The following is a 21,069-nucleotide window of genomic DNA, read 5'->3' as shown; positions in this document are numbered from 1 at the left end:
GAGGAGATTGCAAGAGTCAACTCCAAAAAAGTTGATTTCTGCTTTCGCTAGAGTTAGTTTCTGAGGTCTACAAATGACATACTGTATGCTTTTGACGCGGCCGAGATCAATTAACATATTGCTGCAACGTTGAAGATTTGTACAGCCGAAAAGCATATCGACAGAGAAACCAAGAGCTTCTTAGGCTTCCCGTATAGCACGTACACACGTGTGCTCATCATTCCTCAGTGAGAAAGGCTGTTAGAATGCGGAGCTAGAAATGGAAAGGCTCTCTGCAAAGGTACCTTGCAGCAGAAACAGAACAATTATAACGACTACTTGAGCGGGAGCCCATAAAGCAAAGCCTACAGTGACGTTAACATCTGAATTCGTGTCATACCGTATATTTGAGACTCACATCTGAGGACGGATTATGCGTGGGAATGAGCTCACGCGTTCAAAAACTTCACGCCAACGTTGATACTCACATCTTGACAGCATGTTAGTTATGAGTCTCCCTGTCCGACATAATAGGCAGGGATCACTTACTTGGTTGGAAAGTGGTATGGTGAGGTTATATACTAGAACGAAGTTAGCAAAATATGATGGTCCAGTGTTCTTCCACACTGACATAGCTGAAACCTGGTATGAAACTGGTGTCAGGACCCTGAGAGTTCTTCAAATAAAACCTCGATTTACACAGGCACAGAAAGCCCAATATATCGTGACTATTTTTCATAGTAAGATATTAGTGGCTTCTGTTCCAGGTACTATAGAGCGGTATGTCCTGACCACGATGTAAATGAAACTCGTGAATGTGGTTGTTCTTCCCTTAAACTATTCATCAGCATTACCGCAGGTAATCGATGAAATGCGACGCACCCATATAAAGTCAGTCTAGTTCTGGTGAGTCAATATGTGCTAAGTGGGAAAGGAAAAATGTATCTGACCTCGAGCGAGAAGTTAAGCGCTTCGAGCCATGAGATTAGTTTAACATGATGCATGAATATATAATGACATACGCACCATAGTCATAGACTGCCATGGCTAATGCGGCAACTTGTGAAAGTAAATGCTTGCATCATGATGTGTCAGCGGCATACAGCGTAGCAGAGCCTACCAAACGTATATTCTATAACCAAGGAACCTTGTGCAGATAATAAAAGCTCTTGATAAATCTCGCTCGCAGACATTGTGAGTCGTCAAGAACAGAGGTAAGAGTGGTTGTGCGGTATAGATGTCTTTATCAGCGCACAGTAGTGAGCTATTCTTATAGTGAAAACCAGGGCAGTGCCATATCTTTAGGAAGGCCTAGACAGGTCTCACTCATACTATACTAGGGTATACATCATAAAGCAACAGGACCCTGGAACCCTTGTCCCGGGGCGAAATAGGAGGCCTGCGGTGCCCACATCTTCGCCAAATGATGTTGGAAGCCGTGCACAATCATGATGTAACTGTAATTGGTTTAGGGATACTCGGGAAGGTAGCGGTAGCATTGTATGCATAGAGCTCCGCCCCTCGAGTAGGGCTTAAATCATTTTTAGTTTATGAAAGGAGTGTTCAGAATTCAAGCTTCAAGAGCCATATTAATCGTATGATAGATAGCGCCGTGCGCCAGTGCACGGCAAAGCCCGTTGCCTTTCGCTTGGTCGCTTTCCGATGTGGCTCCGACGACCGTCATGTCAGATATCTTCAAACGCGCTCAGATGCGACATTACAGTTGTGTACTCAGAATATATATTCAACTCTACATTTCGTGACGCTGTGAACCTATGTAACGACCAGGCCATGAATGCGAATTGTTAATTTAGGACGCTTTCACGTAGGACATGTTCAAACTAGTGCAACACACTGTCAGCGCCAATAGCCAGTACATGCGAATCGTGGAGAGTGTAGCCATGTTCACGTACCCGGCTGCCAACATAGTGTCCTCGACCGCCGAAAGCAAGACAGGGGGGGTAGGGAAAGGTCGGTGATCGCTCAGCGTGACACAGTACGGTCCTACTACCATCGACGACGCGTTAGCTCTGTGGTTACACTCCTGCCTGACGTTGAAAAAGAGTCGCATAAAGTTCGAGCGAAAGAAGATCGTTCCGGTTGTGATGCTCTCCGTATGCGATGTGATATCGACAAGGTGGATGCTGTTGGATGGCGTGAGCCGAGCGTTTCCTACCTTGCACGCAAATCGATCCCCGACGACTTCCGACGCCAGAGATGCAAGCCGCAGAGGAAGGTCCTCGCTCTGCCCTCCACACACGCGGAAATGCGCGCAAAAGGGCGCGTGCGAGAACAGGGCATCATTGGGGTCGGTAACCTCCCATACCAAAACGACTCCAAAGTTGGTCGGATCGGGGGGGATGGCCATCGGGAGAGGCTACCACACGTTATCGGCTATCCCAAGTGTGCGAATCCAATCCACTTACCGCCGCCCACATCAAACCCATCACTGCCGCATACGATGCCCATCGCAGAGGAACGTTTAGTAAGAGGTCCATAGACGCAATAAGTTGCGATGATAATGCATCCGGGAACAGAGGATACTGGAGGAAAGGGCTGATGGCATCCAAGCGAAGTACTGTGCGTCTACTGTTAGTGCTTCGTTGCTCCCAGTATTTGGATGTGCGATACCTTCAGGGCTGTTATGAATCGTGTGCACTGTGTTATCAGCCATGGCACAGAAAGATGTTCGCGAGCAACGGTGCTCACCAGTGTCCCGAACCTGTATCAGCGCTGACAGTGTTCCAAATGAATGTGGCAATGTCTTGTTCGGTTGGACGACGTGCGAGGACACGCGGTTGGGCAAGCTCTTGTTCCTTAGATGTCGGTGTGACGCCATTCGCGTGGTCACCCGACTTTGAGACAAACGTCAGGCACTCACCACAGCCTACCGCAAGCTGAGAGTTCGAATCCCGCTGCGACCGTTATTTTCGAGTCTCTCGTGCATAGCAAGTTGGCATGTGCACCCATGCTCACACAGGACGTTAACCTTTAAGCTTTAAGCACCAAGGTCGTGTTGGGGATCACCGACCTTTGCCACCCGTTTACTACAGAGACCACCGGAATGTAGAAAGTAATACATTGAATGTACAGGGGAAATTCAACGTAGGCAATATATCCTTTACAGTCTCTGTTATAGCTGCAAACGAACGCCGTCTTAACAACAAGATGAGCGTCCCGTATCAATCCTTCATGAGGCGTGTGGAGATTTTAGTCCTTGATGTGACATGAGTTTCACTGCGCAGGAGTCAGGGGCTTGCCGTAGAGTTGTGATAGGGGCAAAACTCACGCCAGCATGCGTCGAGCGAAGCAGAGCCACGTAGCCAACTGCTCGTTCGACGATTTGGGGGATGACGACGCTGTTACATATAAACGTCCGCCAAGCTCAACCACCCGGGCATCGTATAGACCGTGACCGCGGAGACTCATGGACGTATCCACAGCGTCATCGCAATAGAGAGCGCCTGTGATGCCATGGTCCACGAACCGAAATGTGATCCTTACAATGCCTTCACGGTGAGCAGGCACACGAGTGCAGTATACTCTCCGAAACCAGAGCAAAAAGCTTGCCAACGTGAGAGGTCGGTTTGACGTCGTCGTGCGAATGTAAAATGTACCGACATTTGCGGACAGTGGGCGCCAATGGCCTACAGTCGGGATGTTTCGCCACGCCAGCAGTAGATCCCCCTCTTGAGGCGGTCCGAATAGGTCCACCACCGGCAATACTGGTTGACGTGAGCCGCCAGAGACCTGGTGCCCCTATGTCCATGTCAACAACTGCGTTGCAACCGAGAACACGGACGTCTTACGGTGATCACCTGTGCCAGACAACCCACATTTTCGGCGTAGTGGCAGGGAGAGGGGTCCATCCTGCGAAGAGCGCGAAGAATATCACCGCCAGCTGAGACGGGAAGGATGGTTCCGTTGAAGGTTTCCATCAGATAAGCAAGATCTGCACATATGTCAGTAAAATTCATAGGGCATAAACCGAGGAAGCCACCATACGTTTAGGCGTCACTGTTGGCAGTGGGAGAATGTAAGTACTGTTTATGTCCATTGCCGGCCAGTACACGAGCGACGCCGAATATGCAGGAAGTTTGGATACGTAACTCACCTGCAGAACAGTGGTTTATATCCGCTGAGAGCCTTGTCTCTTTCTTTTCAGTCGGGCATGAAATTGCGCGATGTCGTTGACGCCATCTGAGCTGGCCGACAAGAGCATTAAATGGGACAGATATTATGCACGCTCTTCAGTTTCCTCACGATTTGAACGAGACGTACTAGGTTGATGCGTCGGTCACTTAGCATTTGCCAAACTCATTACCTCGAGTAAGGTTTGTAGTACAGTATGAACTCAGTACATATGATAGTATGGAAACGAGCCAACCGGCCGGACAAAAAGTGACATTATACCCAGTTACGGACATCAAAACGGTTCGCGGTGAAGTCTGTCAAGACTTGCTCCTCCACCGTCCTAATAGGCTCTGCGCGCTGGTACCCAAGGATCCTAACACTATGTCAATTCCAATTTCATTGCGTGATGCACTGTGGAATCAAACGTACTTAGAGTAGGTCGTCATAAACTTTACGGACGAGTTCAGGTCCGTCTCGGATACGTCTTGATCAGCCGAGCATGCATTGTAGACCCGTCGACCTACGCAGATTGCACGAGGAGGTCCCATACCATAGAAGCGGATGCCAGATGAAGGATCGATGGTGTGGTCGCACAGAATGACCCCAGCTATGCCATGGTTCAAAATGATGAAGCCCACACGGTCCACTCCGAAACCGTTGACCCGCGGATGGGCGCCGTACACATGTCGGAACCACAATAAGAAGAGGGCCAAAGCAATAACGCGATGCTCGACGTCGGCGCGAATCCAGAAGTGCGCAGCGTGCGCAGCAAGCGGCCGCACACGGCATGTGCGTGGAACTGCTTCCCACGCAATGACGAGCTCACGCTCGTGATCGCCTGGCGAGCCTTGAAACTCAACTGTGTCGATCGGGCCCTTGTAGTCATGGTCCTAGCACACTTTCAGATACGAAGATACACGCACGAACAAGACTGATCTTACGATGATGGCGTCGCATAACATCTTGAGGCTATCCGGCTCCGCGCAAGACCAGCTACTATCGTTCAGAATCGAGATGATGGTGTCAGACACTGTAGCAGACAACGCTCGCGCGCGCTTGGTCACTGTGAGTTGGCCATAGGCTGTTTATTATCAGCTTTCGTCAACTGTGAAATCATTGCAGACAAACCTTGGGAGCGTAAACGTGTCAGAGGTAAGAAAACGTTCTGAGAGCGTTCGGCGTTCATGTCTAACAGGGAAGCAACTTAGCAGAGAAGATCGTGGACCCTCTTTCTTCGACGATTAAAGTCTCGCCATATTTCAGGTCCCCTCCGCTCTTGTCGTCCAATCACTGTATCTCCCTGCTCAATTTCGCTCAGGGTGAACTGCCTGAGGTATATGGTCTTTGAACAAGAGCACTCCGGACCCATCTAGGCGTCACATCCCAACCACGCGGTACATCCCCACCTCCCTATGGTCGACCTGTGCTCGTGCGTCTACGTATCCGAGGCACACATTCCAGATCACCTCCCGTGCACGCCGTGAAGAACGTTGAGCTTCATGGCAGCCCTTGTTGTCGTGTGTTAGACATGCTGCTCGGACAGCCTGTTTCAGTCCAACCCCAGGCATCTTTTGTTCAAATAGTGGACAAAAGCAGCATTCCATTGTGCACTGCCTCATTCAGGTTTCGCTCTCTATGTCGGGACTCCTTTGGTTTGGGCCAACAAGAGCACCCGAACGTACGCAGCAGTCGCATCGTGGCACCCCCTCGCCGTTGAATCCCCTCCATCCCTCTCCTTGTTCTGTCACTTTTCGTCGACGCTTCAGGGATTACACGGAGCGCAACCCACTATCGCTCTCACCGATCCATGAACAAAGACTATTCTAACCAGTCTGTCACCAGTGGTGGTGGGGGCGATTTTCAATGGCCGCGTCCAGGTAAGAGTCCCAGTGGTTTTGTATGTGTCTTCGTCTGATGTAGTTTGGCCCTAGTAATGACGTTACAGCCACTCACGACCCCATGCCTGGACCCGCGCCATGAGCAGGTGCTTTCCAAGCATCTCATTCATAGCATGGATTTCTATGTCAAAACTCGCATGGATTGGGTGGCTTATGCTGGAACGGTAGCGTTAATGATGGGCATTGTGAGCATGACATGCACTATCGGATGTGACGCAGGTTTTGCTAAAGACGCTTAGGATCAGCCCGTCACACTCATGGAGGATGCGGCCGATCACAAAGTAGTGTGCGTATGGTCCATCAACGACACAGCGGCTGCCAAAGAGCGGATGCTCCTGCATTTCTACGTCACCGGGCCTTCCTCCTCTCTTCCCGTCCGTGTTGCAGCCGCCATTCGAGAACTCTGGGAACGCATCGTTGGCTTCGACAATGTCAGCATCACATTCCTTCCATGTTCAGTTGTGCAACGCATTGCGATTCGGCGACATGAGGACGACTACACAGTAATTACGGTAACACTGGACCCTTCATTCCGCTCGCTGTTGTCCGAGCACGTGTCGGACAACGGTGGCTTCCCTCACTTATCTCGGATGCTATTTGCGGGTGGCTACGGAATGAGTTTGAAGCGCAGGTGGTGGTTTCCGGACGAAACTACTCGTCAAGAGATTTTGCGGCGAGTCGCGGTCGGGTTATGGTGAGTTGGTGCAATGCCACCCGTTTTCAGGCCGTGTGCTAACTTACAAGTTAGTTAGTTCTATTCGTCCCTGTGCATAGTTTATGAGATTAGTAGTACGGCTGTGTCGTTCCCTCATGATGCCTCCTCAGCGTGATGTGTGCGCAGCTTTACATTAACTACCAAAGTTGACAATGGCATAACGTACATAGATAGGTTTCACGATGAGTAGGAGTAATTTACGAAATTATTTGAAAGCTGTTTCGATCTCAGGCGCATTTACGAAAAATTAGCGCAAGACAGGAAGTTAACACCATGTACAAGAACAACGGATCGACATCAATGCATAGTACTCGAGTCGTATTGCTACGCGATCATGCCCTCAGCCTTCAACTCAGCATTTCTGTACGCAATATCAGATGGAACTCGACGGACAACTCAGGATCTTACCTGAATGTTTCTATGCAGTGCAAGGCCTGGTCCTCGGTAGTTTGAACAGAGATGTCTGCGCAGGAGGACACTGCGCAAAACATCCTCTCCGCCACGCAAACCATGGTACGCTGCGGAAATCCGTCGAGGAAGTCGACCCTTCTGAGGTCAATCGATGAATCGCAGAGAAGTACACCCGACACGCCCCCATCCACAAAGACATAGCCAATGCGGCGAATGCAACACTGTAGAGCGGCCTCCGCCCCACAATGCACGCACCAGAACCAGCATAGAAATTCGGCCAGCTTCGCGGTCCGGTCCACGTCGTGGGCAGATACCCAGAAGTGAACATTGTGACCAGCGTTGGAGTCGACAGAGGCGTGTACAGGGTCACTCTCCCAGGCCAACGTGATGTCAGCAACATTGTCTTGATGCATGACAGCGTGCAAGACGGCAAGGTCGTCCACACCAAGGTCCTAGAATGATATTAGCATGCTATCTTCCGGAAGTGGCACATGATAGCGTACCATTACCTTCCAACACGCGCTCGTGATGTCTGAAACCAAGTCTCCGGATACCAATCCCGACGTAAAGTCTGTAGACAAGAGTGCGATGATATCATCCGACGTCGAGCGAGGGAGGACTTGGGTGTTGTGGACGCGATACATGTATTCGCGACCTAAAGTTATCAGTGGCGGTGTATGAAGCAAGCAGCCAATGCAAACTTACTGTGTCGCGCAACGGGAGCCACGGGGAGCATATACTGAAGGGCGTTATACAACATCGGACACTGATTGGGACCCACGTAAGGATGAACCAGTGCGAAGTCACTCCAGGCTGGCTTTTTAAAACTGGTCGGCGTCTCCTTCTTCTGGTGCCCTGGGTTCAGCAAGATAAAAACCTTTGTCTAGTCTCGAAGTGCGCAGGTGCGCAGGCACGACTTCCTTTGCTGCGCTGTATCCAACATGACGCAAAGTCACAAAAGCATGCTCGACACAACAAGATCGCAAATTTTCATTAACCTCAGACCATGATTTATTGTAGCTCATCTCGGATCAAATTGGTGTATCGCTATTGCGCATCAGGTGGCGCTCTCAACCTGTGACCCCAAGATTCCTGCCAAAGCCCAGCGTCAGTCAGACAGACTGCGTGATGAGACAAATGTGAGAGCTGCACGCACCGTTTGCATCTGAGCGCGCGAAATTCGTACAGCGGGTGACGAAGCATCGCCCATTCTCCTTGATTGTGGGAGATACGATGGCCTGCTTTGGTTTGAAAGGTGGGTGTAACGGCGTCACCCCTGGTGATGTCTTCGAAGGTGCTCGCAAAGGCGCTTGTGAGAAGTATAACCCCCACTGCAGCCTCAGTCCCTGTATGAAATGCGACCCTATGAAGGCATGAAGCCGCCCGCTCGGCTTCGGAAGCATCACGCTGTGCAAGATACGTAGTCTGAAAATAAGCCAGGACGTCAGGGATAATGCACGAGTTAGAGTAGCTACGGCCTCTTGACGCATAGAAGTACACCGCATACGGTGCTTCGCGAGAAAACCGCGAAGACAGAGGCGTTTGTTCCCAAACAAACAACATGCCGGGTTTCCCCTCCCCATGCTCAACGCAGGGTATAGCCTATCAAGGGACAGAGGTTAATGACTGCCACCGGAAAAGGCGGATAGCGTACATGCAAGAGCTTGCATAGCTTTGATGTCATGGCGAGTTTGACATCGTCGCTCGCTTCCGCAGCTTCCATGATGGCGATAATCTCATCAGACGTTGAGAGCGGTAAGACACGAACAGACACTGCTTGTCTTTGGGGGCGATGTATGAGAGCAAGTTTAAACGCTGCCACTGGCTGCTGTTAACACGCATGACTATCAGCAAGAGTTACTTGCTTACGGGTGGAAGGCACCGATGCGAACAGTATGGACGCCGACATTGGGCACCGCTGCTGAGAGGTGATGAGGCTTGGGATCGTTCCAACGTGGGTACCAACCCCGGACGCTCCCTGGTTTCATGCATTGGTGGTGCGCTGTCAACCTCGAGCTGTGCACACGACAAGGTCACTGATTTTTGCGGCGCGGAGATAGATAACGGCCTTGTTGTAGTCTTTGAGATTGTACCAGGCAAGTGCTCCTAGTAGTTGGACGGACATGGTCAGTGACAAGAGCTCGACACGCCATCCGCCATATAATCACGTGCTCCCATTCTAGCTCCCGCACATGGGCGCACTGAGTCTCACCCAGATGCTTTTGTGGGCATGCTCACCTGTCTCTCCTCACGCACCCTCGCGGTCACAGTTTTTGTCTAGGAAAACCTAGCACGCAGGAGTCAACGCAGAATGGGATTTGACAAGAGCACGGCCCACGGCCGACCCACATCCCCCCTAATGTGGCAGGGATAGGGCTTGCATTGCGTTCGATGAGCGGTTACATTCCCAACCTCAACATCACCATCTTGCACCGTTATGCCTGCGAGCGTCCCCTCACCATCTATGCCACCCCTTGAAGAACTATCACCCGGATCCTCAGACGGCGAGAGTGAGAGCGATGATCTTGGGCACGGTGTGTTGTCTGGTTTATGGACTCTGTCGTTGGCCTGATTTCTATCTCTAGTTTTACGCCTACAACCTTTGGCTTACGTTCTCGATGTCCCTCCTCCTCCCGATGTCATGTCCAAGCAGCTCATTGAGTCTATGAACTTCCTGATCCTCGCCAACCCTGGATGGGTGTCTTATGCCACATTATGTGCGCTCATGTTCGCAGCGGTGCGTGACCCCGTGTTAGGATATCAATTGTGTGTCTAACTTGTGGCAGGACCTGCCTGTAACCATCGGGTGGGACTCCAGCGACTATAGGGTTGTGCTCATTTGGAATCCCTTGCATCTTCCAGCTCCGCACACTCCTTGGGAGCCCATGTCGGTCCACTTCCACGTCACGGGAGGTAGATACGGAGACCTAGCACTTCGTCTGGCATCCCTCGGCAATGAGCTTGCAGACGATCGCTTTGGATGGCATCGCACGGACCCTCCTCTTCTCCCTACGCAATCTATCAACTCTGTGGATGTTACTCACCACGAGGAGGGGTATACCACAGGAACCGTTGTTTTACGAGAGGAGTTCCGTCCAAATCTATTCCGTGTTACCCATGACTGTCGCGCTCGACTTACGCGAACGTCCCTCGAGGTGTCAGGCTATTGTGTGACGCTTAACCGATTTCTACCCCTGCTGACCACGGACGTATTGATGACTGCTGTATACAGAGCATTACGCGATGCATTGTATGTTTCTTCCTCCATCTTTCACGTTCGGTTGTGTTGATATCCGTCTGCTTGTAGGGTGCACGCTACATGAAAAACGACTGTACTACCGCCTGTAACTATGTAACATGCTTTGGTTTAATATAACACTCCTCCTGTACATGCGAGAACACCAATGATGTCCACACAGACGTCGTCAGCCTTTGAGTTAATGGATCCTGTTGTGTCATGCCTGTGGCACGCACGCACAGTGCCGGTTACATTAGACGTAGGTTTTTTCTGACGTTTTTGCCATGTGCGCAAGGGTACCGTCGTTAACAGGGGATAGCCAGTCAACGTGCTCCCGTTTTTGTATGACACAGGTTACCTACACTATTAGCGGTGACTACAAGGTACAGTACCACAATGTGGAATCAGGTTAAGACATTATATATGTGTGAAAACAACATTCATGAGCGGAAGAGTTACACATGCACGCGAGTGACACCGTACCCCATCAAACTGACCAATCATGCAAGTCAGCGCATTCATCATAGGATGAAAACATGGGGAATGCTCACCGGCCATACGATACCGCTATGGAGACCGTGGTGGCAACACCTTCAACGTTTGCATCGCGGTTAGACGACTGAGCATATAGCAACAGGCCTGAGTCCGATACCAACGTCGACCTGTAAAGGTTGTGGGAAGACATATCCGATGCCACATCTACCGAGTTATCACACAGTACCACCCCAATAATCCACTGCTGAACAAACATAAATCCCACGCGCTTGATCCCGGATGGTTGGGTGGCGGACTGTGACTGATACATGCGATTGAACCACTGCAAAAACAGGACCAGAAGCAGGGGACGGTTCTCTGATCCAGCGTAAATGACAAAATGTGCCGCGTGAGCTGCAATGCGGCGGAATGGAGACCCGTAAGGTATCGCGTGCCAGGCAATGATCTTCTCGCACGCATCAACGTTCACATCACCCAAGTTACCTACGATACCAGTGTCAATGTTGGGGGATCCCTATATACCAGAAGGTGTTAGGATTGGGTGAGGGACCAAACACAATTCCGGTCCTTACTGTAATGGATGCCCACATTGTTGCCAACCAGTCGACCTCGTCTTCCGGATCTGCACTCTGACGGAGCACGCTAACAATGTCGTCGCTTCGACATATGGGCAGTATGTTTGCTTGCAGAACGCGTATGATTGCTCGTCGACCTTTGTGGCAAACAGATGCGGAGCGTCAGTAGCAAGAACAAGCAGTGAATTGCATGCTCACGGCGGTGACCAATCGGCCTCAGCGGAAGCACATAGTTCGTTTCGTCGAGCAAGGACATGATGGTCGACGCTGAGGGAGAAGCTGGACCACGATCGGAGCAGGCCACCGCCAATGGGAAGAAGAGCTATGAAGGAAGACTTGTGTCAGGGACCACATAGCCACCGTGCGTACATTAAGCAGACACAAGAGCAGATTGTCCGGTTGCAGCGAATGGAAATGCAGTTGACGTCAAAAACCACAAGTCAGGGTTTAGGCCCCATTGTGGAGTCCCAATGATATGGAAACTCGTCCGTGAGGTAGGAGCAAATGGCATGCATACAAGGGAGGACTTCACTCAGCCATAGCCAGTGAATGTGTAACATCTTCATGCGTATATCATTAAGCGCATCCATTGAAACGGGAGTTCGTGGCACAAAGAGCAGCCGGAACGGCTCTTGTCTTGATGTTGGTGGAACATCAACAAGACGATGTGAGACCTTGACACTGAATTGGCTGGCTCACCACGGAAGCGCTCTCTCTGGTCTGCTTTATCTGAATCGCATCGCCGACCGCTGTGTAGCTGACCCCTTGGATGAATTTCTCCAAACCAGCAATGGATTTTGAGAACTTCTTTATTCCCGTGCAGGCCCTCTTGCACGCAGGTATGTACTTTGTGCGACCACGCCATCCATGTCTCGCTGCCTTCGCAATGAGTCACTGACGCGCGGCAACCCCAGACGCGGCGTGCATGTGTTTGGCTCTGCTTGGTCAAAATTTAAAACTCCGACCATGCCGTGCGCGCGAGCTGCGCTCAGCGCCAACGCCCAGGGTCAGGAGCACCGGACATGTTTGGCGGGCACAAAGCCGGCGCCTCCAGCAAGCACAGCCACAGAGCGGAATAATGTTCTGTCACTCCTGTGCATTGTGCGTCCGCGTCATAAGTGGTGGACCCGGATAACGGAATCGTGGCGCGTTCTGTCAGGGAAGGCACGAGGTTCACCCAAGTAGAATCATCCGCATCACTACATTGGATTACATCAATCGTAACGTCCAGAAGGGAGTACAGCGAACGAACAGGGAGAAATGGAGTTAATGTACCAAGGAAATAATACATTTCATGTCATATTCTTAACAACGCCAATATACAAACGTAGAGCCTTTCTACAATAGTAAACATCAAGAAGGACAATGCTAATTCTGGAGAAGGGACGTGCCGCCACGATTCAAGGAAAGAGAACGGACATGAACGACAGGGGATAATAGCAAAGAAGACAATAAGATAAACGCGAAACGGTGAACACCATATTTAGCCAGAAGACATCATGAAGTCAGCGACCACATCATACCATAACAATCAAGCCTGAGCGTCCTCGTCACGCCTGCGCTTAGTGACTGCAATTGACGCCAGCGGATCAGTTGAGGTCGAGGGCGTGTTGTCAGTTGAACCCCAACGGGAGCGCGGCTCGATAGGTTCGTCCGACCTGTCAATAACACGGATGGTTTGGGCCTCCAGCTGATAAATCTAAGCAATTGTCAGATCCATGTAAAGACAGAGAGTCAGATCACTCACACGCCTCTCCTTTCCTCCGTCGCTGTAGTTGTAGCAGTGGGCGGTCGCACTCACGAGGACGAGGGTTCCTTCGCGCAGTTCGCTATACCAGGCACTAGGGTGGATAGGGTTGTTTTCGACATTGCGAATGTCGAGCTGGCGAAGGCGTGCTGCTTGGTGTTGAAAGAGAGAACCGCCGTAATCGGGGAGAACACGGGGATCATAGAATGTCTTGATTTCAGGAACAGGGGGGACAGACGAAGATGCAGGTGATGTAGCTCCGGTGGCGGGGGCCGAAGAAGTGCTAGCAGCAGTTGTGGTGCCCGCCGTAGAGGTAGATTCGATGATAGACTTCTCGTTGGTGGACAGATCCTGTTTGGTGATCTTGCGACGTTTGGAAGGCGTGGAGGACGCTTTTGGCGCCTACATCGACGTCAATGTCTCAACCAAATGATATATCGAATAGAACTCACCACATACATCTTCCCCGTGTGGACGATGATTAGGTCAGGGGGTGTCTCCGGGTCGCCATCGCTGGATGTGTACGGTTCCTTAATGGTTATGTTCTGAGATGCTTTCTACTCGCCGTGCGTCAGATATGGCAAGCAAACAGAGACACTGATACACACCTCTTCAAGCTGACCGAAATCGGAGTCGACTACTTCCTGCAGAGACGCCAGCTGGTTATTATACACGACGGCCATCCGGCCAATGCAGTGGCGGGGTTTTCCAAGCACAAGGATTGATTTCACCACGGATGTGTCGACAATGGGCTTAGGCTGTGTAATAGATGGGGCGTAAGAGTCGGCGTAGTGAACAGGAAATCAACACTCACATTAGCAATGGAACTGATGTAATGATTCCCTCTCGCCGAAAATTTCGTTCCTTGAGCAGCGGACTGAAGCTCGCCGACGAGGACAAGTTCGCACTCGGCTCCATCGGGTCGACGATACACCGTACTACCATTGGGTCCAGGTTCTTTCACGACGTTCTTGCCCAGGGTGGCCTCGCTGAGCGCCAATCCGTGCGGGAGGGATCCGAGCTGCTTCGCAATGTCATCATACAGCCCGCTGTGGAGGCGCGCTACGTAGACGTCCACAATGGATGGTTCTCCTTCGGCAGCGGGGGCATTGGTGTTTACAGGTTCAGTGTCCATAGCTTGCAGCGGGGATCCTGCGCGGGCCGACGCAGACGTATCGTCAGGCTCGGGCGAAGAGAGATCAGAAGAGGGTAGGCGAGTGAGAGAGGGGGACGTATGGTCTGATTCAAAGGACATGAGAGAAGGTGCGCGGAAGGGGGGATGAGTCGCAAATCAGGGTGGGGAAGTTGAAGAATGGGCACGAAGGAGCGTCCGCAGAGAGCATTTTATACGGTCAGGCTGTGTGAGTGGCGAGGAGTATTGGCTGTTGGGAGACCTAGGGACACAAAAGCGTTGGCGATCTTGTTGGGGACGGTGCCGGTGAAAGGTGAAGCCGAAGAGCAACTCACGTGCGAAAAGAGCACAAGACGCCTGACACCTTTATTGTTATACGCTCTTGTTGCCCCAGGCTCCGAGTCACTGTCCACCCTGTTGGAGACCGTGCCCACTAGAACACGTACTCCGAGAGACAAGCATGAAGGAGCGAATGCCATCAATGCTGTCTCGTCAAGCGGGCGCGCTTTTGAACTGGAGTTGGTGCATCTGCATCTAGGGGTCGCTTCACGACCTTTCTTCGTCTAACATGATTGGTGGTCTGTTTGGCTTTGGCGGCACATGCTTCCAGCTCTCGGTACGATTGCACGAACTTGTCGTAACGAGACTTAGCGGGAATATTGACGAGGACGTCTTCGCCAGCAATAACTTTTTGGCTTCTCGAAAAGGATGACTTTGCCGCCTTCATCCGTGCGGCGTTGCGTTTGGCACCTGTCTCGTGTTCTGCTATTGTGAGTGTGTTCAAATACTCCAACCTTGCGTCATCCATCCGTTTCTCCTCAGATTGCCTGCTCATGATCTTTTTGTCGTCAAATGGACGCATGATGAGCACACCATCGAGCGATGTGACGCGAGATAACATCACATAGGGCGCTTGGGCCCCAATACAGCCTTGTAAGTCCATAACGGCTGATTGCATTGTTTGTCCCTGCGACTTGTGTGTGGTGATAGCAAATGCCGGCATGATAGGAAGCTGGAACCGAATGACAGACGTTCGCGCGCGTGTGTAGGGGTTTTCAAAGGATATCCTTGTTGCATCTTCAAGAGCGACGACTGTGTCGGAAGGGAGGCCTGGAATGCCGGCACCTAGAGAATCGGGTGATCGAACTACGCAGGACAATGCGTGTCTATTTCCATCGTCGTCCAGTCGATAACGAACATTGACTAAGATCCCCGTGAGGCCATTCACGACTCCGGACTCGACGTCGAAATTATGCATGATCATCACAGGCATACCAACTACCAAGGGCAACTTTCCCATCCGCGAACCGGTGAGGCCAGAATGTAAATTACGAAGGTGTTCATTAAGTTCATTGTCCTTGATTTCCAGACCCGCCAAAATGTCCCGACAATAGTACCAGTGAAGAGCGTTCCCAGTACGTTCAGCAAATTGCAAGGCTGCTCGCGCATTTAAGTGATCTTTGATGTCGTTTTGGTTGACTATCATAGGGGCTGACATCCATTTTGGGTCGTTCCAGTCAGGCTTAGCATTATCGATGAGGCGAGTCTCGAGTAAGTCAAAATCTGCCTGCGTACACTTTCCCTCCCTGAGCCGACTTAACAACTGGACAAATCGCACATTCTCGGACCCTGATTGACGCATGATCTGTGTTAGTTGAACCACCGTCTTGACGGACGACCAAAGCATTTTCCCCAAGATGATGTCTTGAGCTTTCACAGTGTGGTCGCGAGTGACTCCCGTCATGCCAATCAGTCTGGTGTCCCCTACAGGCGGCAGCTGGCAAAAGTCTCCTGCAAATATCACATTCATGCCTCCAAAGGTTGCTCCTGATCCTTTTGCGAGCGAAAGGGCCTCGCTGATCTGTACCATAAGGTTGCATCCCAACATGGACACCTCGTCAATGAACACGTAATCAACTCCGTTCCAGTACAGTGCGAGTTCTCTTTGGCGATGCTGAGTTGCGCGGGATGCATAGTTACGGTTGAGACTTAGGCATGAGTGCAATGTTGAACCTGCTATGTTCTTTGCAGCTACTCCCATATACGAAGCTAAGCGGAACCGTCTAGACTGACCACGTCGCTCAAACCATGCACGCAGAGCATTGATCACGCGGCTTTTCCCTGTTCCTCCGGGGCCTGATAAGAACATTCGTAAAGGTTCGGGATTGATTAACAAGCTATGCTCGGCAACAATTCTGAACGCACGCCGTTGTTCGTCATTGAGAGTGAATTCTCGTACGAGTTCATCCATCAGAGTATGTGGATCTTGACCTGGACTGTCAGCTGTTGCATTGATGACTAACTCAACTTGTAGACTCCTTGTGGAAAGTGGATTGCTTGCGTCAGAAAAGGAGGTGATGATTGGTGCTGGTGCATCGTCACTACTCGTTGATTGACTTGTTTTCTCGTTGGTCGAATTCACGCCAGCCATGCCATTCTTCCATGCGAGTTTGTTCCATTCATACTGTGCTTTAACCCCCTCTTCGAATTTACAGTCGCCGGCATGTTCATGAACACCAATGCTATTTCCAACGGCAGCATCCGGGATGGTCTCAATGCCTTTACCCTTTGCAAAGGAAGGTGGTAGATCAAAGCGACCTGACATATCAATATACTTGTCACATTCCAGTACATTCTGTAGGGCCTCCTCGCGCCGCTTCGACTTGACCCGGTCGATTTCCATGAGGTGAGCTTTGAAACCATCTTCACCTGTCACGCTGTCCATTGGCAAATCGCCGTCCTGATATTGACGTGTTACACCCGTGCGCAGGCGATCCAATGCTTGCCGTCGTTCAATTGTTCTCTGGGCGTAATGTTCATCTCGTTCATCGCGACACTCTCGCGTCAGCTGCATGTTATCCATCATTCTTTTGTATGGCAGCGAGCACACAGCCACGAATTCACTAAAAGCAAATTCCCATGTTTGTTCGTCATTCTTCAGGTCAGTTACCTTGCGCCACGGCTTGTAGAAAATAAGCATCAGACGACAATATTCTTCCTGAACTTCTTCACGATCCCTGCGCGGTATTGTGCGTCCACAAGGGACAACTGTGAATTGTGTTGCTTCTGATCGGACGGCCAAATGATGTGTTGAGGCCTCAGGATGGCCAGCAACAAAGTCAATCGTTTTCCTCTTTCTCGTTCGCGTGCGTGGAGCGTCTGAAGATTCTGCAAAATAATCCGAGTTGTCGTGCAGGTCCACATCTGTTGTGCTGGAGTGGTCATCATCGTCACCGTCACTTCCTCTGGTATCATCGTCGTCCGTGCCAATTGCCGAATCATTCCCCGCGTCAGGTGGGGTACCAACAGCGTTTTCCTGGTCAAGAGGTGCGTCTATAACATGGTCAACATGTACATTTTGGGGCCTATCACCATTACATCGCTTGCGCTTTTTATCACACCGAGCCACAAAATCCCACAAACATTGGTCATCCAGCTCGTGCCCTCTCCAAACGTAGTCTTGTACACGAGAGCCAACAGCAACAATGGTGCCATCGTTATTGATATCCACCATCACCTCGTCCTCCTGCGGGTTCTCAATGTCATTTGATTCTACGACGGCATTTGCTTCAGTTTCGCCAACAACTTCGTCAGTTTCGTTGTCATCCGCATCAGTAATAGTGGGAGAATCGCACCGAGCGTCTCTGTCATTGACACATATGACTTCGGGTTCATGTTCGAGCAGCTCTTCCGTTTCTTTATCGCCAGTGTCTTCTGAGGGGACGTCATCAGATTCCGCGACTGTATCAAGTGAGCTATCACCAGGACACGCGCTTTCTTGTGACCTAATAAACCGCTCAAATGCCCCCCAGTAAAACCGTCGAAACCTGTGACTAGTAAGATGATCATTATATCCTAGAAGGTAAGCGGCAACTTGCTGCGCTGAAAGCTCCTGTCTAGAAATCAAGCTGTAGGCGCACTTCTGAAGGAGTTTCTTGCTTCTGATGACGACGTCATCACTTGCAGGGTTGAACTCTCCAAGTTTGGTGACCGCGGTCTCTATCGCAGCATATGCAACGTGAGTCTTCAGCTGAGTTTTAGTAATATAATCCGTGATGTAATGTAGTATAGCCTTTGCAGTTTGCCCAGACCCAACATATTTGATGTCCATATTACAGCGCATCAGCTCAAGTATGGACGGATTATAGGTATTCACCATTCCATCGAGGCATCGTAAGTAAAGGGTTCTTGTACTGTGATCAACCAAGCTATGCTCGCGGCCATTGTCTTCGTCCAGGTCGTACCTGCATGTCTTAGGTTCCGGCGGGCCCCGCCAGTACTTATAGCATGAAGGTCCATGCTTATGTCGTTGGGATTTATTGGCAACATTGTGTAAGTCCTTCGAGCGTTCCGAATCCGATGCATTCTCCGAGAGGGGATACACCGAGCAGGGATGCTGATGGTCCGATTCCACCGAAACTGCAGGGTCAATAGGAGTTGGGATTGAAGATGAAACACAATCGTCTAAGTAGGAGAGTAGTTTCTGTTCAAATTCATTGTCCCTTTCATCGATGATGCGAGCCATGATTTGGTCAGGATTCATAGAGCCAACGAGCCAGACAAGCATGTGGCAATGCAGAGTTCCCCTTCCCTGAGCCTCGACGGTCCCATAGTATGCCTCACCGCGTCCTAGAACACCATCCGAGTTCATTTGCCGAAGATCAAACCCCAACACAGTAGTGAAGAAAGTTTTCATCATGAAATAAAAGAAGTCGACGGCAAGGACGGGATTCTTTGCGATTAACCTTGTCTGCACCCAATACCTACTTTCTCTTGCGATTTGCGCGGCAGCGACATCTACTTCTTGACCACTCATAGAGCGCAGAATAGGCGAGTAGACATCAGCAGGGTTGACAGTGATGTAAAACGTAGGCGCACCATGCTGGATCATGAGCCCTTTGATTTCATTTCGTTGCGAAACCCGAGATGCGGACGAACCTGGGACAGTCCCTGTAACGACATTGACTTGCTTCATGAGGTCAATCACTTTCTGCTCGTCAGGGGTAAGAGCAACCAGAGAGCCTCCGCTAGCCACACGGTTTGCCACGATATGCACAGTTTCCGGACTCACAGTCGAGAATTTATCTGCAAAAAACCTAAAGTCAGCTTTGGATACTCTGATACTGCACTGAAGCAAGAACGCTCGGCGCTGTAGGATGTTGAAGATGATAAACAAAAAAGAGTAGTGTTCTTGAAAGCGTCGGTCGTGTAGTTTAAGGAAGTGTTTTGCGTGACTGGCGAGTGACACCTTAACCTTCCGGGCAAAATCCTCGACACCACCGATACCAAAGGGGAACAATGTTGGGTACATCATGGGGAAAAGAGTCGGATTGTTGAACTCGTTCACGGGATGCTCACCATGGGGTATTTGTAGGTATCCTCCACCCTTCGATTTGAAATGACGCATTGCTGCGGCTCGCAGAACATTGGATGGTGAAGTGGGATCAACATCGGTAACCACAATGCTATCAAACGAAGAGGTCGGTTCCAAACCAGCCGGGGAGGTGTTCGTATCTGTTCCGCTAGTATCAGGAGAATAGGAAGATGTTGCGCCCAAGGACGATGATGAAGGATGGATTGTTTGAACGTGCACGGGAAGGATACCTGACACGGGCAGGTTATTGATAACAATATCGTCGATTTGAATATGTCTATAGTGATGATTGTTCCGCTTAAGCCATTGCAAAGCGGCGCGTACCTTCTCTCGACGAACAAGCAAGGGTTTCGCATGCGTTTGCATCCATTCCGCCGTCGGGGGTGTCGAACCTACAAACAATACACATATCATGGTAGTGATGTCTTCGGTAGATGCGGGCAAGCATGTCGCGATGGGTCCAATACTGTAGTTTTTCGACCTTAGGTTCGCGGTGGCGTGGGAAATCGGAGCTTTAACGCGCCTTCCATAACCGTCTGTCCCCCCCTATAGGTTCGGGGGGTCAAACCGAGGGTGGACAGCTAGTTCGTGCCTGTTTGTGCTCATACTTCAGCTTCAGACATTGGAACAGGGTCCTCGACACTAGCTACTAAGACGATAAGATTATCTCTGAGGACTTATGGGATACTCGACATCAGCATTAATCTCGGCGGCGGCCCAACACCAATCCACAAAGGCCAATGGACTCATGGCCCCTCTAGAACTCCGCATACTTGCTCACTGAGACTGCCCATTATCAATGTCAATCCAGCTGTCGATATTCATCTCGCGGGTGACATGATCAAGTGCGTGTATACATCATCCTGACTATGTTAGTCTCTCCTCTCTCCCACTTAGGTTTAGGCCTGTACCTGTGAGTTCTGCGCTCGACATAAGAGTTTGGCCTTGAGGTTGGCATGTCCCTGTTGTTGTCACTAGTGTCTCACAACACATATCTGCATTGTATTTTTTGAAAATCACCTGCCGCAAAGTGTCCGAGTCTTACAGAAGATAATGTGGTTGCTTAGAAGATTTTCGAGTTTTAGCATTTTTGGTTTTATTGGCAAATTTTAAGGGGAGTTTTCAACATTTTACAGTGTGTCCCCCCATCTAAGTTCGAAGGCCTGACTTTGGGGGGACTGTCCACCCCCCGTAAGTTCGGTTCGTGAGGGGGGGTGGACAGGGGACCGAACCTAAGGTCGAAAAAGTACAGTATTCTGAGGGAATACCATAATGTGACCTTTCATCCCACGCTGAGAACCTAAGACGGAACCGGTCTCTTGCGGATCCGATAACTGAACAATACACGTCTTGGGGCGGCAGAGGGCGATC

The 21,069-nt window shown here is 50.6% G+C and overlaps 13 protein-coding genes across 13 annotated transcripts in view; 3 read left to right on the top strand and 10 right to left on the bottom strand.

Moving 5' to 3' along the window:
• The first annotated feature begins 1,711 nt into the window (after positions 1–1,711).
• On the top strand, positions 1,712–2,559 carry CONPUDRAFT_81558 (uncharacterized protein). Its single transcript, XM_007769339.1, has 2 exons — positions 1,712–1,820; positions 1,893–2,559. The coding sequence occupies exons 1-2, from the start codon at positions 1,775–1,777 to the stop codon at positions 2,477–2,479; spliced, it is 633 nt and encodes a 210-aa protein (XP_007767529.1). The 5' UTR covers positions 1,712–1,774; the 3' UTR covers positions 2,480–2,559.
• A 616-nt stretch (positions 2,560–3,175) lies between these two features.
• CONPUDRAFT_164621 (uncharacterized protein) lies at positions 3,176–5,299 on the bottom strand (the record flags this gene model as incomplete). Its single annotated transcript, XM_007769564.1, has 7 exons — positions 3,176–3,216; positions 3,269–3,738; positions 3,789–3,931; positions 4,401–4,486; positions 4,543–5,003; positions 5,055–5,194; positions 5,242–5,299. Coding segments are annotated over 7 exons (1,398 nt in total), but the record flags the coding sequence as incomplete, so codon positions are not given.
• Positions 5,300–5,894: 595 nt separating this feature from the next.
• On the top strand, positions 5,895–6,908 carry CONPUDRAFT_164620 (uncharacterized protein). The gene is made up of 4 exons (XM_007769563.1): positions 5,895–5,990; positions 6,045–6,196; positions 6,251–6,705; positions 6,760–6,908. Exons 1-4 carry the CDS (start codon positions 5,921–5,923, stop codon positions 6,761–6,763), a joined length of 681 nt encoding a protein of 226 aa, XP_007767753.1. The 5' UTR covers positions 5,895–5,920; the 3' UTR covers positions 6,764–6,908.
• A 142-nt stretch (positions 6,909–7,050) lies between these two features.
• CONPUDRAFT_152792 (uncharacterized protein) lies at positions 7,051–7,897 on the bottom strand (the record flags this gene model as incomplete). Its single annotated transcript, XM_007769562.1, has 4 exons — positions 7,051–7,087; positions 7,135–7,589; positions 7,641–7,792; positions 7,843–7,897. 4 exons carry the CDS (start codon positions 7,895–7,897, stop codon positions 7,051–7,053), a joined length of 699 nt encoding a protein of 232 aa, XP_007767752.1.
• Positions 7,898–9,574: 1,677 nt separating this feature from the next.
• On the top strand, positions 9,575–10,460 carry CONPUDRAFT_72260 (uncharacterized protein; the record flags this gene model as incomplete). The annotated part of the gene is made up of 4 exons (XM_007769291.1): positions 9,575–9,671; positions 9,723–9,874; positions 9,924–10,387; positions 10,445–10,460. 4 exons carry the CDS (start codon positions 9,575–9,577, stop codon positions 10,458–10,460), a joined length of 729 nt encoding a protein of 242 aa, XP_007767481.1.
• Positions 10,461–10,830: 370 nt separating this feature from the next.
• Positions 10,831–11,701, bottom strand: CONPUDRAFT_72259 (uncharacterized protein; the record flags this gene model as incomplete). The annotated part of the gene is made up of 4 exons (XM_007769290.1): positions 10,831–10,867; positions 10,927–11,384; positions 11,443–11,582; positions 11,644–11,701. The coding sequence occupies 4 exons, from the start codon at positions 11,699–11,701 to the stop codon at positions 10,831–10,833; spliced, it is 693 nt and encodes a 230-aa protein (XP_007767480.1).
• Positions 11,702–12,976: 1,275 nt separating this feature from the next.
• Positions 12,977–14,447, bottom strand: CONPUDRAFT_152789 (uncharacterized protein; the record flags this gene model as incomplete). The annotated part of the gene is made up of 5 exons (XM_007769561.1): positions 12,977–13,144; positions 13,193–13,594; positions 13,645–13,749; positions 13,801–13,950; positions 14,007–14,447. The coding sequence occupies 5 exons, from the start codon at positions 14,445–14,447 to the stop codon at positions 12,977–12,979; spliced, it is 1,266 nt and encodes a 421-aa protein (XP_007767751.1).
• Positions 14,448–15,114: 667 nt separating this feature from the next.
• CONPUDRAFT_23620 (uncharacterized protein) lies at positions 15,115–15,312 on the bottom strand (the record flags this gene model as incomplete). Its single annotated transcript, XM_007769094.1, has 1 exon — positions 15,115–15,312. A coding segment is annotated over one exon (198 nt), but the record flags the coding sequence as incomplete, so codon positions are not given.
• Positions 15,313–15,375: 63 nt separating this feature from the next.
• Positions 15,376–15,636, bottom strand: CONPUDRAFT_19782 (uncharacterized protein; the record flags this gene model as incomplete). Its single annotated transcript, XM_007769090.1, has 1 exon — positions 15,376–15,636. A coding segment is annotated over one exon (261 nt), but the record flags the coding sequence as incomplete, so codon positions are not given.
• A 528-nt stretch (positions 15,637–16,164) lies between these two features.
• Positions 16,165–16,590, bottom strand: CONPUDRAFT_33586 (uncharacterized protein; the record flags this gene model as incomplete). The annotated part of the gene is made up of 1 exon (XM_007769105.1): positions 16,165–16,590. A coding segment is annotated over one exon (426 nt), but the record flags the coding sequence as incomplete, so codon positions are not given.
• A 1,152-nt stretch (positions 16,591–17,742) lies between these two features.
• Positions 17,743–19,020, bottom strand: CONPUDRAFT_27690 (uncharacterized protein; the record flags this gene model as incomplete). The annotated part of the gene is made up of 2 exons (XM_007769097.1): positions 17,743–17,850; positions 17,989–19,020. Coding segments are annotated over 2 exons (1,140 nt in total), but the record flags the coding sequence as incomplete, so codon positions are not given.
• A 117-nt stretch (positions 19,021–19,137) lies between these two features.
• CONPUDRAFT_29289 (uncharacterized protein) lies at positions 19,138–19,797 on the bottom strand (the record flags this gene model as incomplete). Its single annotated transcript, XM_007769101.1, has 2 exons — positions 19,138–19,466; positions 19,710–19,797. Coding segments are annotated over 2 exons (417 nt in total), but the record flags the coding sequence as incomplete, so codon positions are not given.
• A 120-nt stretch (positions 19,798–19,917) lies between these two features.
• Positions 19,918–21,069, bottom strand: part of CONPUDRAFT_53439 (uncharacterized protein) — a gene marked incomplete at both ends in the record, with an annotated part of 2,628 nt that continues 1,476 nt past the window's right edge. Inside the window, one exon of the mRNA XM_007769120.1 lies at positions 19,918–20,210. Coding sequence (XP_007767310.1) covers positions 19,918–20,210 — 293 coding nt within the window. The remainder of the gene's footprint in view (positions 20,211–21,069) is intronic.

The sequence above is a fragment of the Coniophora puteana genome, assembly GCF_000271625.1.
Source record: "Coniophora puteana RWD-64-598 SS2 unplaced genomic scaffold CONPUscaffold_5, whole genome shotgun sequence".
Classification (NCBI taxonomy): Eukaryota; Fungi; Basidiomycota; class Agaricomycetes; order Boletales; family Coniophoraceae; genus Coniophora; species Coniophora puteana.
Note: the sequence above shows the minus strand (reverse complement) of the source record. Positions and strands in the feature narration are given on the sequence as shown.

What these genes read in the sequence shown, in the direction of transcription:
- CONPUDRAFT_81558 (XM_007769339.1), top strand. Translation starts at nt 1,775, where the DNA reads ATGCGAATTGTTAATTTAGGACGCTTTCACGTAGGACATGTTCAAA. An exon ending in TCACGTAGGACATGTTCAAA is followed by an intron (nt 1,821 to 1,892) that starts CTAGTGCAACAC and finishes ATGTTCACGTAC; the next exon opens with CCGGCTGCCAACATAGTGTC.
- CONPUDRAFT_164620 (XM_007769563.1), top strand. Translation starts at nt 5,921, where the DNA reads ATGAACAAAGACTATTCTAACCAGTCTGTCACCAGTGGTGGTGGGGGC. An exon ending in TTTTCAATGGCCGCGTCCAG is followed by an intron (nt 5,991 to 6,044) that starts GTAAGAGTCCCA and finishes GTTTGGCCCTAG; the next exon opens with TAATGACGTTACAGCCACTC. An exon ending in TAGCGTTAATGATGGGCATT is followed by an intron (nt 6,197 to 6,250) that starts GTGAGCATGACA and finishes AAAGACGCTTAG; the next exon opens with GATCAGCCCGTCACACTCAT.